Below are 12,051 nucleotides of genomic sequence, written 5' to 3'. Positions count from 1 at the left end.
GCACCGAGTCCGCTCAGATAAGTTAATCATTAGTGTGACACAGAATATTGCATTCTAATATTGAACAAATGCTTTGCTGGTGTTTAAGTAAAGGGAAGTTTTCCTTTTTTATATCAACAATTTACACAACCCGCAAAATTCTTCTGACATTGTAAAGAACTACAATATAAATCAATAAGTGGATCAAAGAGCCAATACAAGTTAGTTTCATAAAAAAAAGATTTATTTGCAGAATTACATTTCAGAAGGTGATTTGTGTATTCACATCTGGAAAAACTGTATCATAGAATAATGTATTAAATTATAAGTGACTATATTTGTTGGTATATTACATTGTTCACTCACTACTTCTGTACATGTGTCAAACCAGCACAAGTCCACTCGTTATTGAGCTTTTGCTACAACGCTAAAATATTCCTTTAAAACTAGGAATAAAAATATACGTAAAAAGTTTAAACTCTTGCTGAACTACAAGACTTTAAAGCTGCAGGTTTTAAGACTTGGAGTCAGAAACATTGTGTAAAAACATACAAACACTGACAATTGTATTCAGCATTATACGACTGACGTGTCTCCAACATTTTGTAAAGATGGGCGTAATTTCCTGTTTATACGTGCTGTTTCACCATTAAAAAGATCATATTTTGTCTTGAATTATAAGTTATGACATTGGTGCAATTGTTTTATCAGTCCTCAAAATAATAAAAGAAGACGGACGCGTCACTCTTCTCGGGCAAATCAATATTATGCCCAAAATAATTTAATTCACTTTTTTATTAGATTTTTAAACTAGGCTATTTTGTTAGTTAAATATTAGTCTGAATAAGGAATACACTTTTTCAATTTTTGTAACATTATTCAGCCTCCAGCTAATAAGATAATCATTTCTACATAAAAGAACACAGCTAAACACTTTTTGACATTCTACACATGTCCATTTATCATCTGTTTATTGTTCATCATTTTAAATATCTGGTTGCTAAGGTTGACTCTTAAAACATGTGTTAGTAACTTCTGAGTAACCCTAAATCCTTAAATATATAGTTACTACACCTGAATCATTCTTAATACATATTTGTTGATTATGAATTAAGTCTTTTTATTTAATCGAGCCTTTTAATTGCATTTGCTTTAGGGATTGATTTGACTGTATATTGTTATAAGTATTGCTCACTGTAAGTTTTTTGTGTTTTTAATCCTCTGTCTGTAAAAGGTGCTAAACAAATAAAATGTACTTACTTTGTTCATGCTTTATTAAAGCTATAAAAAGTCATTGTAAAGCTGTAGGACGCACTCAAATGACGTTGCTTTGACATTTTCTGTAAAGTCAGTGGCTGCGTTGCTTAAAAGTCATGAAGTTTACGTGTAATCTGTCAAAGATACTGGATTTGCCGAGCAAGTCTCTGACACGGCGAGAGATAAGCGCTCTCTGTGGATCGACACAGAGACGCCTCATGCTACAGGTGTGCTGACATGTTCAAACACAAAAACATCACATTTGACACAATCACCTATACATTCTTTCTATATATATATATATATATATATATATATATATATATATATATATATATATATATATATATATATATATAACGATATCACATGTACGGGACACTGGGCACATAGAAATATAAACTCGAGCGTAGGTGTTCTGCTGTATTTACATGGATCAGGCAAAACGGTGCGACCGCTCGTCTCTATTATTGGTGGTCCCGCCATCATTCGCTCCTGCACATCAGGCTTTACATGCCCGTCACTGACTTTGGACCAATTTTTGAGTGATACACAACCACCGCAAAGGTTTATCAATTAGTCCTTGTCGAACTCGCTCAATATTGTCGTTTCTCTCACTTTAAACACATCAACTTTGAGCTTAAAACTGCGTAAAATATACCAGTGCTTCCCAACCTTTTTATTCCGGAGTACCATTAAGCTTGGAGTACTTATAACTCAGGTACTAGGCAAATAAATCTATAGTTTAGTAGTATTGTTCATTATTACTATTATATGTTCTTGTTTTAATAATATTGAGAACCAAAAATCCTACAAAACATTCTTAAAGACGTAACATTTCCTAAAACTCCAATTACAATTATTACATTAAAATAACATGTTTTAAATACTATTCAATTACACTTGACAAGGTAAAACAATTCCAAGTACCCTCTGCTAAATGCCCGCGTACCCCTGGTTGGGAAACACTGAGATATACAACTCTCTGACACACATCAGGATGAAGAGTATCGCCGGATCTGATGTAATTCACCGTTTTTTCTCTTCACAACCCGGCAGAACATTGCATTTTCCTCTTCGTCCACCAGGGGGAGTGTCGTCAAGGCCAGCGTTTACGTAGAACAAAACCTCTAGTTAAATAGTTTCTGCATTGCACCACACACGGGCATTCCCTCCACAGCGAGTAACCGAGTGTCTTTGTCACTCAAGTACAACGCTGATTACATCTCCTGCCACTTCAGTCCCGCCCTTTTGGCCTTTTGAAATGCGCTGTGCAGAGTAAATGCTGATGTTTTCCCTTTAGTTTCATCGGGACAAAGCCCAGCCGTCCCACAATTGTCCATTAGATTGACTTACATTATCATAAGCCACCGTTTTACCACCTCAGTTTCTCAAACGAGGTAGTTGTGAGAACCCCATCAACAAGGCAAAGTTTCACCTTTTCAAACAAGGCTACACACTTTCAACCAGAACAACTTTCCAGCATTTGATAAAAAGCCTCGTCGACAGGACAGGAAATGGCCTTTTTACGCCCATGCACGTCCCCGTCCCGTCAGTCTGGTCCCAAGTACTCTGCGTTTTCCGCCGCTGGCACGTGCCCGTTTGTGTGCGTCTTTAACACGGGCACAAAGTCCTGTTGGTAGTCCGGGTTGTCCATGCTCGTCTGCGTGTTGTGTCTCTGCGGGTGGTGCTTGTGGGGTTTGCCGTTTGGGGTGACGGGCGTTGGCGGGGCGGGGGCGGCGGTGTGGATTTGGTTGAGGTACTCGGGTCCGGGGGGCTCGGCCTTGAAGCAGTTCAGGTACTCGGACTCGGTGTCGTCGTCGCAGGAGGAGATGGTGGGCAGGAGGCTGCGGGGCGGGCCGGGGTGCTGATAGTTGGGGTTCATCACGTCAGAGACTCCGTTCTGGTTGATGTAGTCTGCGGGACAAAGGATGATGGGAAATACAGTGTTATATGTACGTGTTAAAGTCTATTCAACCACAATTAACATGCATTCAGTCGCATTATACGGAGCATGAACGTGTAAGAACAATATAGACGGACATTAAAACCATAAAAACAACTCTAGAGAACAACACTTGCAAAAAATGCCAAAGATAAAGCAATAAATATGAGTAAAATGAGACAAAAGGCCGAAATGTCGAGGCATTCTGTGCAGTTAAAAGTCCTAATTAATAGAGAAAGGGATCAAAAAGGTCTTCTTCAGGGCATCATTGAAAATCTATTAAATTGTTCTAAACCCCTTTCATTTTGCAACTTTCCTCTACGACCCTCATATCTATTCACCTTTCAACCCCAGCCACAATTTTACATTTTTGTGCCACGATTGTTGGGAGAAGAATCGTCACAATTTTATAATATTTGTAATTATCGACAGCAGAAAACATGCTTATTCCTCGTTCATTCACGTTGTCAAACACATTACTATTCCTACTAGTTTGTTTCCTGATTAATAAAGTAAAGTCAATGTGACATAAACAGCACTTTACATTAGAATTTTGCTTCTAAAACCCTCTCAATGAATCATCTTTCACAGTGAGTATATTGTGATCTGTATTATCGGGATTCACTGATTCATCTTGACATCAATACTTTCAATTATCCAATTATTTCTCAAACTATCAATAATGTACAAGTGAAAAGGACGTTCTGATTCAGTTTTGTCCTGTTACTTGAGCTGGTGCGCGCCGCCCAGAACGAACACGATATTTTAAACAGCTGCTTCATCTCCGTGAGGTTTAACCGCGCTCGGCACGAGTCAAACACGCCACATTCAACTTGTGCCTTTCACAGAGACAAAGAACACCTGCGTTTCCCTGCACAACACGCCGAGATAAAACCACATCTTGTAAAACATGCTCCAGTCCACTAGATGTCCCTCTTTTCCCTCAGACTTGAACGCAGAACTGTCTGAGTGTACAAAGTAAAGAGGCACAGATCGGTTGTTTCACTCGCCTGGAGCTGGCAGGAACGCTCCGTCCAAGAACTTGTCCGTGGGATCGGGAATGTACCGCAGAACCAAGCTCCCGTCTCTGCTCGGTAATCCGTTCTGTGAAAGAAAGAGACGCCAGTGAGACAACGGCATCGACATTTTTAAACACATTTCATTCAAAAACATGTTCAAATCCACTTTGCTTTAATCCCTCCGTCATCCTGAAGCGTTCTACCGTAATAACGGCTTCAAAAAGTGAGTCGAAGGCCTGTTGCATCCCACTCAAGAGACCAGATTACTACTTTTTTGAGTAACAAACTAGTTCTGTTAAAGGTGCATTATGCAACTTTTTTCTGCTTGTGTCTATTGCTTTGCCTTGAACGTTCCACGGAATGACCTTGAAACCAATCTATCTCCACAAAGACACACGAGGGGACGCCTGTTTTTCAAGGTCTTTTTGAGTGATAAAACACTTGTAATTGAGAAACTGTGAGATGGACACCAAGCACCACCAGAGAAGTTACACTCTTCCTCGTTAACGGGGAGATAAGCGTGATGTTCTTACCAGTAAACCGTTCCTTCCATTGCACGTTGGTCCAATGCTGCTGTTGCGACTCTGCAACACACAAACACAGACAACGTTTCATTTCAGAAACACACAGCATAATCCAATTTGTTCTTTAATGTATCGTGCGCAAAGTGGTTTCATTTTTATTCCTACCTGACGCAGAGCTGTGCACTTAATTCACTTGAAAACTAGGGACTGCACCATGTGTCACGGAAAACAAACCGCTCCCTGTTCATTCGAGCGATCTGACACGCTTAGGCTGCATGTGTCAGCGTCGCACGTCAAACCACGCGGACTCAAACGTGGAAGTCAGCGATAAAGAACGCGGAGTGACAGCTCTGGCAGCGCAATTACCTCCGACAAGAAATGAAAATTAAACACAGGGTCCGAGTCGCCATCTGTAAGAGATTTCGGAGAAACGCAGCGCCCCGACTGAGTTACAATAACACGTCCGCTGTGCGCTGGGGCCTGCTAATGTCATCAGTGAGGCTACTCGAGTACTGTGATATCGATATGATTCCACAGTACGGCATTAAAACGCAATCATCCACGTGAATACAAGCAAGTGACACCACCGGGTCACGTTACAGGTCCAGGTCTGTGGAAAGGCGAGCCCGTTTGCAGTAAGAACGCATGTTTTTTGAAGGTTTTTCAGGCAATAAAACAGCTGTAATTGAAAAAAAAAAAAAAAAAACTTAAAGAAAGGTAAGTTCAGTGACACATTGTGAATCTTTTCTTTGCATAACTTTTCCGTAGGTCCATTTAAAACCGTTAAGAATGCTTTTGTAGGATAATTTTATAACAAAATAGATAATATGATAGCAATACCTGACAAAATTCTATAATAAACTTTATTTGCCAATTTGCTGTCAACCTTAAACCTTAAAGTCTGGTATTTTGTTTGGGGCAAGCAACAGCCAAAAGAATATACAGACAACTACATTTGAACACTTAAGTGCAAAGAGGGCAGTGCACAAAAGGAGACTGCACCGCTCTGTGGTGAAGCAGGCTGTGGGTGAGTTTGGGGGAAATCTGCTCTACATATCGTCCCAAAGAATATCGACAGAGCTAATCGGGCATCGGTTTCATAAAATGACTAAAAAAATATAATACAATAGTTATAATTGACAATATTCTACAACAAACAGCTTTTTTTTGCCAACACTCGAGTTAATCAGAGTATAAATAGAAGAAGCGTGCGGGAGACTCGAGACAAAAACTACATATTGAGCTGTTTTAGAAGATGATTAGAGATCGACTGAAATTTATATATATTTTCTTGGCGATTGGCGACATACTCATCAAGAGGAGACAATTGCAGATAAAGCTGACATTTTAGGGCTCATGTGTGGGTCCGATTTTCATCAATTCCCCCAAAATATATGATTTGATATGAGTACAACACAACCTGTCAATACAACACACGACTCGTACTGCATTGTAAAGGTATAAGGACAAAATGTAGTGTAGAACAAACCTTTATATCTTTCCTCAAGTAGTTGTCAGCACAAAATAACACTGGTCAATGTAAGAAAGTAAAAAAATGATTATTTACTGGTCTGGAACAATAGTTATCATTTCTTTATTTGGTTTCTTAGACTTCTACACAGCTTAAACATCCTTTATCGCAAACAAATCCTCATTTACCGAAACACATTTGATGCAGCTTCGATATTGAAATTGCACTCGTCTACTCTTGACTTTCAGTGAACTCTGGTGGACGTTTGTCTCATCAATCACAGCGCAGATGTGAGGGAACGGGGGAGAGGTCGACGGCGGTGACGAGGGTGGGGGTGACGAGGGTGCGGGGGGTGAGGTGAGGTTCAGAACGAGGAACTGGTCCCGACGGAGTGGTTTTTAGGGGTCGGGAAAAGCAGGTACGAGCGGTCAACAAGAGGTCAACAAGCTCAGATGTCACTACTTTCACAGGCACCGTTCTGCTTCTGTGAAAACTAATCACTTTCAAATGTGTCGTTCCAAAAATCTGACTCACAAACGAGTTGCGCAGAGGGGTTTAAAGAGTACAATTAAACTTTCACACGCGCCCCTTGTCCACGTGGAGCCATGGAAACAGAAGGAGTTATTGTAAACGTGCTCGATCTGAGACTTGTGGCGTATTTGTTTTTCTAATTCAGGCGTAAATGGTCGAAGTAAATGAATAATTAGTGACAAATCCACAAAAAAACAATGTATTTTGATTGCGGTTGTAATTGTGGGTGGAAAAATTACCTAAAAATGTTTGGTTTTGGGTGCAATAAATCATATATCGACGTGTTTGAAGCTTAAACAAACACATTGTCATCTGAACAGGCACTTTACAACAAATATACACTACTACTACTAAATACTTCCTCTCTACTACTAAATCCTTCCTCTCGGTGAAGTACTGTACATTAAAAAGTGATCCTCAAATGAATCCGGCGCACGCCTTTGGTTCAGCTTTGTTCTCACTCTACAGGAACGAGCTCGAACTGTCACGACTTCAAATAAGTGTGAGCGTTTGAGGACTTTGTGAAGAGTGATACGTCAATGGGCAGAACGTGTCACCACATTTTCAACACTAAATAACAGCGCTTTCTTTAGTAAACATTATAGTCATGGTCTAGTTCTGATAAAGCTCAAGATTATTCGAAAACTCTTTGGCAAAGATCACATTTTGTTGTTTGTTTTTGTATCAATACTATTCTGGTTTAGATGCTAGTTTTACAATCGATTAGTGTCTGTTTTTTGAAACTTTGGACAAAATTAATGGATTCTCAATGTGTTTTTCAGCCAAATTTGAAAAGCCATGACATAATTTTACATTTGAGAAGCATTATTTAAATATAACAAAACTGTCTAAGCCTGAGAATGACCAGGCTATTCATCTTAATCAATTGCATGTTGTTTGAATTGTATAATCTTTATTGTTTTATTATATTTTGTAATTAAATGTTGTCTTGCAAGAAGTGAGCAGTTTAGACAGACTACTGAGGTTGAAATTAAGTTGAAGGAATTTAGCTTTATTTTCACATACAGACCAATACATAATTGTCAATATTGAGACTATAATTAGCTTGATTATTTACAATTTTGAGTGTTTTCTGGATCAGTGAAGAGAGCGTTTACCCCTTAACCAAAAACGTCCACGTGGAATATCATCTATTATTATTGCACTTCTAGTTTTGCTCATCGCTCATTATGTTTTGATCCACATTTGGCCTTAAACCCTGTGGCTCAGTAAAATGAACTGTTACCGTAGAAATCAGCAGTGGCGTATGCGAGGTGCTGGGACTGCTGAAGAAGCCATGTTGAGGCAGTAAATATTCATCCGCGTCCACGGCGTCCTCCATCTCCTCTCCGCTGATCAGGCTGCGGAACAGTCTGCCATCTGAGGGGCTGGGCAGGTGCATGCGCTCGTCGCCCTGCAGTGCAAATTTGGCTATTTTAACAGGATTAAACTTAGACTAACTTTAAAGAAGCACGAGGGGAAATTACAAGAGACAAAGTGGCTGTAGGAACAATGTAAGGTATGGAAATTAGATGAAAAGGAAAAACTGTCATGACAATTAGAGGAGGGTGAATTCAGAGTTTCCCCGAAAACAGTAAATTCAACAGAAAAGTGTTAAAATATGTCTTTAAACGTATTCGTTGAGGTTTTATCATTAGACAAATGTGAAATGTCAGTAAAAGTGGTAAAAGTGCAGAAATATCACCTTCATTTTACTTTTTTTGTAGCATTTTTATTAAACTATGCTGTATTTTCCGGACTATAAGTCGCACCTTCTTTCATAGATTTGGCCTGGGTGCGACTTATACTTATATTTATACTTGTATACTTATACTTATACTCCGGAGCGACTTATATGTGATATTATTTGTTATTTTCACAATTGCAACCGCATTTCATACTCCAGTGCAACTTATTTATGTTTTTTCTTCTCTATCATGCATTTGTGGGCTGGTGCCACTTATACTCCAGTGCGACTTATAGTCCCGAAAATACGGTAACTCGATATTCAATTACGCTAAACAATATTATCTACATTTTGATACACGACAGGTTTCGTAACATTACTGAATTGAAGTTTGTAATGTAGGTTTACCTGAATAACAAGATAACGCGACGGGTCTCTGGCCATTTTTGTGAACTCTGCGATAAGTTCACGGAAACGGGGCCGACTGTCTGCATCGATCATCCAACCTGAAGACAAAGAAATATATATATAATTAAGTTTAAGCATTGTCTTAAAGTCTCTAAAATGTAGCAATAACTATGTAGACTTTCATTTCCTGGAGTGTAAGTATATCAGATTAATACAGAAGAACAAAAAGAGTAAAAATAAATATGAATTGGCATTAGAATAAGCATAATATTGGATTGTTGCATACTTTAATTTGTATGGGACAAGACATTAGCCAAGTCACTCAAAATAACACTTATCCCTAATGTGTACAAACTTGTTCAGATATCAGTTATCAGTTATAATCTCTGTTGGCAAACGATTCCCATGAGTCACAGCGGCAGAGGAGAAGGCTGATTTAGGTAAGTGCGGTCTCGTCTTGTACATGTAGTTCTTATTTCAAAATATTGAAATATACATCAAATACATTCAATTTAAGCTTATTGTATTACTGTGCGTGTGTAAAAGCGACATAGTTTAAATAAAACGGTTTAAAGTTTAAATAGAGACAAATGATTGAAAAAACAAACAAACAAAAAAAATCAAATAAACTTGTAGATGTGTGAAATTAAGTCCAGTAATGATTGAAAACTGTACAGAACATGTTTAAAAAGCCTACAAATGTCTGCTTTCCTTCATTTCGCACTTGTGTTTGTCTTGTCATTGTGTCGTGAAGGTGAAATCTAAAATCGATGCATCATTATTGTCAGTGCGTCCATCTTACATTTGACCATGATCATGTAGACGTCGATGGTGCAGATGGGGGGCTGCGGGAGGCGCTCTCCTTTCTCCAGGACTCCAGCGATCTCACTAGCAGAAATCCCATCGTATGGTTTAGTCCCGAAGGTCATCAGCTCCCAAACTGTGACACCTAGAAAACATACAAGTGTCATTAGTAAGACGTCTTCGTAATGTGTTTACAATATGGTTTGTGTTTATATACATGTGTGGCTTAAACACTGTGTTAGCTCTTCATTAATGCTGTCCCATTCGAATAAATACATCAAATAAACTAGATCTAAATTAAACTAGCACAGACAACCACATTATTTAGCTCATAGTCCTTTCTGTGTCCTTTTATTGAGGACATCCTGTGTTTTTCTTTTATTTGCTGGTGTAACGACTGCTCTGTCAAATATTAGACATGATTAATTCCATTGTTCAAATCAGTTTAAATCACAGGAGTGCAGAGACTTCCTTTTGTCATGCACAGATTTGACAAAAAGCAAATGTGATTCCATGCTGACAAAGCCATATCTTAAAAAAGTAATCTTTATTGTCTTCAGGCCGTCACCGTGTTGTTCAAAAAACAATCGCTATTTGAAATATTTAATTCCCATTTCTATTCGTTTATAGATGTATAATTTTAAATTTAAGTGATAATGTAGATGTTATACCTTATATTTGACTATTTACTGAGAATCTGCATCAACATGAACTGATGGGATGATACAAACCACACCACGTCAAACTTTTTAACAGAAAACTAAAACGTACATCCAAGACCTCCTAGAATAAATAATTTGCCTATAAAATGTTTGTAGCCTACTCAAATAATGCGGAAAAGTATTACATTTAAACTGCAAATTCCCCTTTACGTATGAGTACTTATCATTTAAATGATGAATAAATGGCCTCAACACTTTTTCTCGCATGTATTTCCACAGATCTGACCAGTACCGGGCGTGGCACTGTCTTCGGCCCGTTTCCATGGACCGGACACAGCAGTAGGCAAACGGGGGCGGACGACATGAACAAAAACGTATACATTTCTAATCCTGACATTATAAAGACACGAAAAGGACACATGAATAGCTTGTGTTTACAAACTGGCCACACTTGTCTTAGAGGGAGTGAGACTGGCACAGGATTTGGAAAATAAGTCGTAAATAACTTGAATATCCAGTGCAGCTAATGATCCTTCCATACAGAGCGGAAGAACTGAGAAAGTGCGTCATCTGCCCCAAAATCTGTCCAAGTTTTAATACTGTCCATTTGAGAGCGCTGCTGTGGAGGCGTGTGCTACCTGTGTCCTGGAACTACGTGATTATAGACATAAAATCATCTCGATGCTGAAACACTTGTGTATTTTCCCACAGAGAAAACAGATGACTGAGCACAGACATCTCACATGCATCTCACATTAGGTAAACATTGTAAAGTCATATTTGTTTGTAATTGAATTTTATAAACGTATTATCCAACCTCAAATCTTTAAAATCATGTCGCCGTCTAAATCCTAATCATTAGAACATGTTGAGTGACTTCTGTGACAGATTTGTCTAAATATTTACTTCTTCTTGTATATTTGTATTGACTTTAAATACATTTCATTGCACCCAATAATACAATAACTCAGTCTGAAAATGAACGTACCGTAGCTCCACACATCACTCTGGTGCGTGTAGGTTCGGTTCAGGATCGATTCGAGAGCCATCCATTTGATTGGTACCTTTAGAACAGAAAGTAAACAGTATTTAGTCATTATGTTCTCAGTGATAATTCAAGATAAGTATTTAATTGTATTTTTAAAATCCCTGTGAGTGGCGAGGAGCACAGCAGGAAAACCTCTGGCAGAAAGAGTGACAACTTCATCATGTCCTAATAACGTCTGCACATCTGGATTTGTCATTGACATGCCACTGCAGCAGATGGAAGCAATCATGGCCTGAGTAACAGCGCTGACTCCTAGTGGTTAATAGATGTAATAACCGGATGTGTGGAAACCTTTACGCTGTACAGACTTGCTTTTATTAATGTGATATAGATGTATAGCCCGCGCCCTGTCTTAACAACAAATCTTCATGTTTTTTTATTTCTTCATGGCATATTAATAAAACACATTAATAAACGTTTCTGTAAATATGCCAGAATTAGCCCAAAGGCCATTTTTCATCTGTAGTCCCATGACAGCTGCAAAAGTCAGCCTAAAAGCAATGATTTACATAGATGCTAGAAATATATACACTATTCACATTATATGACACGGACACATCAATCATCCAGTTACAGATACACACCATATAGAAAAACACACAAAGACACACAATGAGCCATATTTTGAAGTTGTGACACGAGTTGGCATTTCTGATAGTTGTGGGTTTGCGGTTCCAGTCAAAGGCAGCGCGGACAGGAAAAGCAGTTTGATTGAA

At 38.6% G+C, this 12,051-nt stretch overlaps 1 protein-coding gene across 1 annotated transcript in view; it reads right to left on the bottom strand.

Moving 5' to 3' along the window:
• Window positions 1–1,595: 1,595 nt before the first annotated feature.
• The window catches only part of egfra (epidermal growth factor receptor a (erythroblastic leukemia viral (v-erb-b) oncogene homolog, avian)), a 74,355-nt gene continuing 63,899 nt past the window's right edge, over window positions 1,596–12,051 (bottom strand). Inside the window, exons 22-28 of the mRNA XM_072440880.1 lie at window positions 11,276–11,351; window positions 9,624–9,770; window positions 8,822–8,919; window positions 7,973–8,140; window positions 4,734–4,784; window positions 4,192–4,285; window positions 1,596–3,153 (exon numbers count right to left, since the gene is read on the bottom strand). Coding sequence (XP_072296981.1) covers window positions 2,789–3,153; window positions 4,192–4,285; window positions 4,734–4,784; window positions 7,973–8,140; window positions 8,822–8,919; window positions 9,624–9,770; window positions 11,276–11,351 — 999 coding nt within the window. The 3' untranslated portion in view covers window positions 1,596–2,788. The remainder of the gene's footprint in view (window positions 3,154–4,191; window positions 4,286–4,733; window positions 4,785–7,972; window positions 8,141–8,821; window positions 8,920–9,623; window positions 9,771–11,275; window positions 11,352–12,051) is intronic.

Source organism: Eucyclogobius newberryi, unplaced genomic scaffold (assembly GCF_026437365.1).
Source record: "Eucyclogobius newberryi isolate DKJ021-1_F unplaced genomic scaffold, fEucNew1.0.hap1 SCAF_12, whole genome shotgun sequence".
Lineage (NCBI taxonomy): Eukaryota > Metazoa > Chordata > Actinopteri > Gobiiformes > Gobiidae > Eucyclogobius > Eucyclogobius newberryi.
Note: the sequence above shows the minus strand (reverse complement) of the source record. Positions and strands in the feature narration are given on the sequence as shown.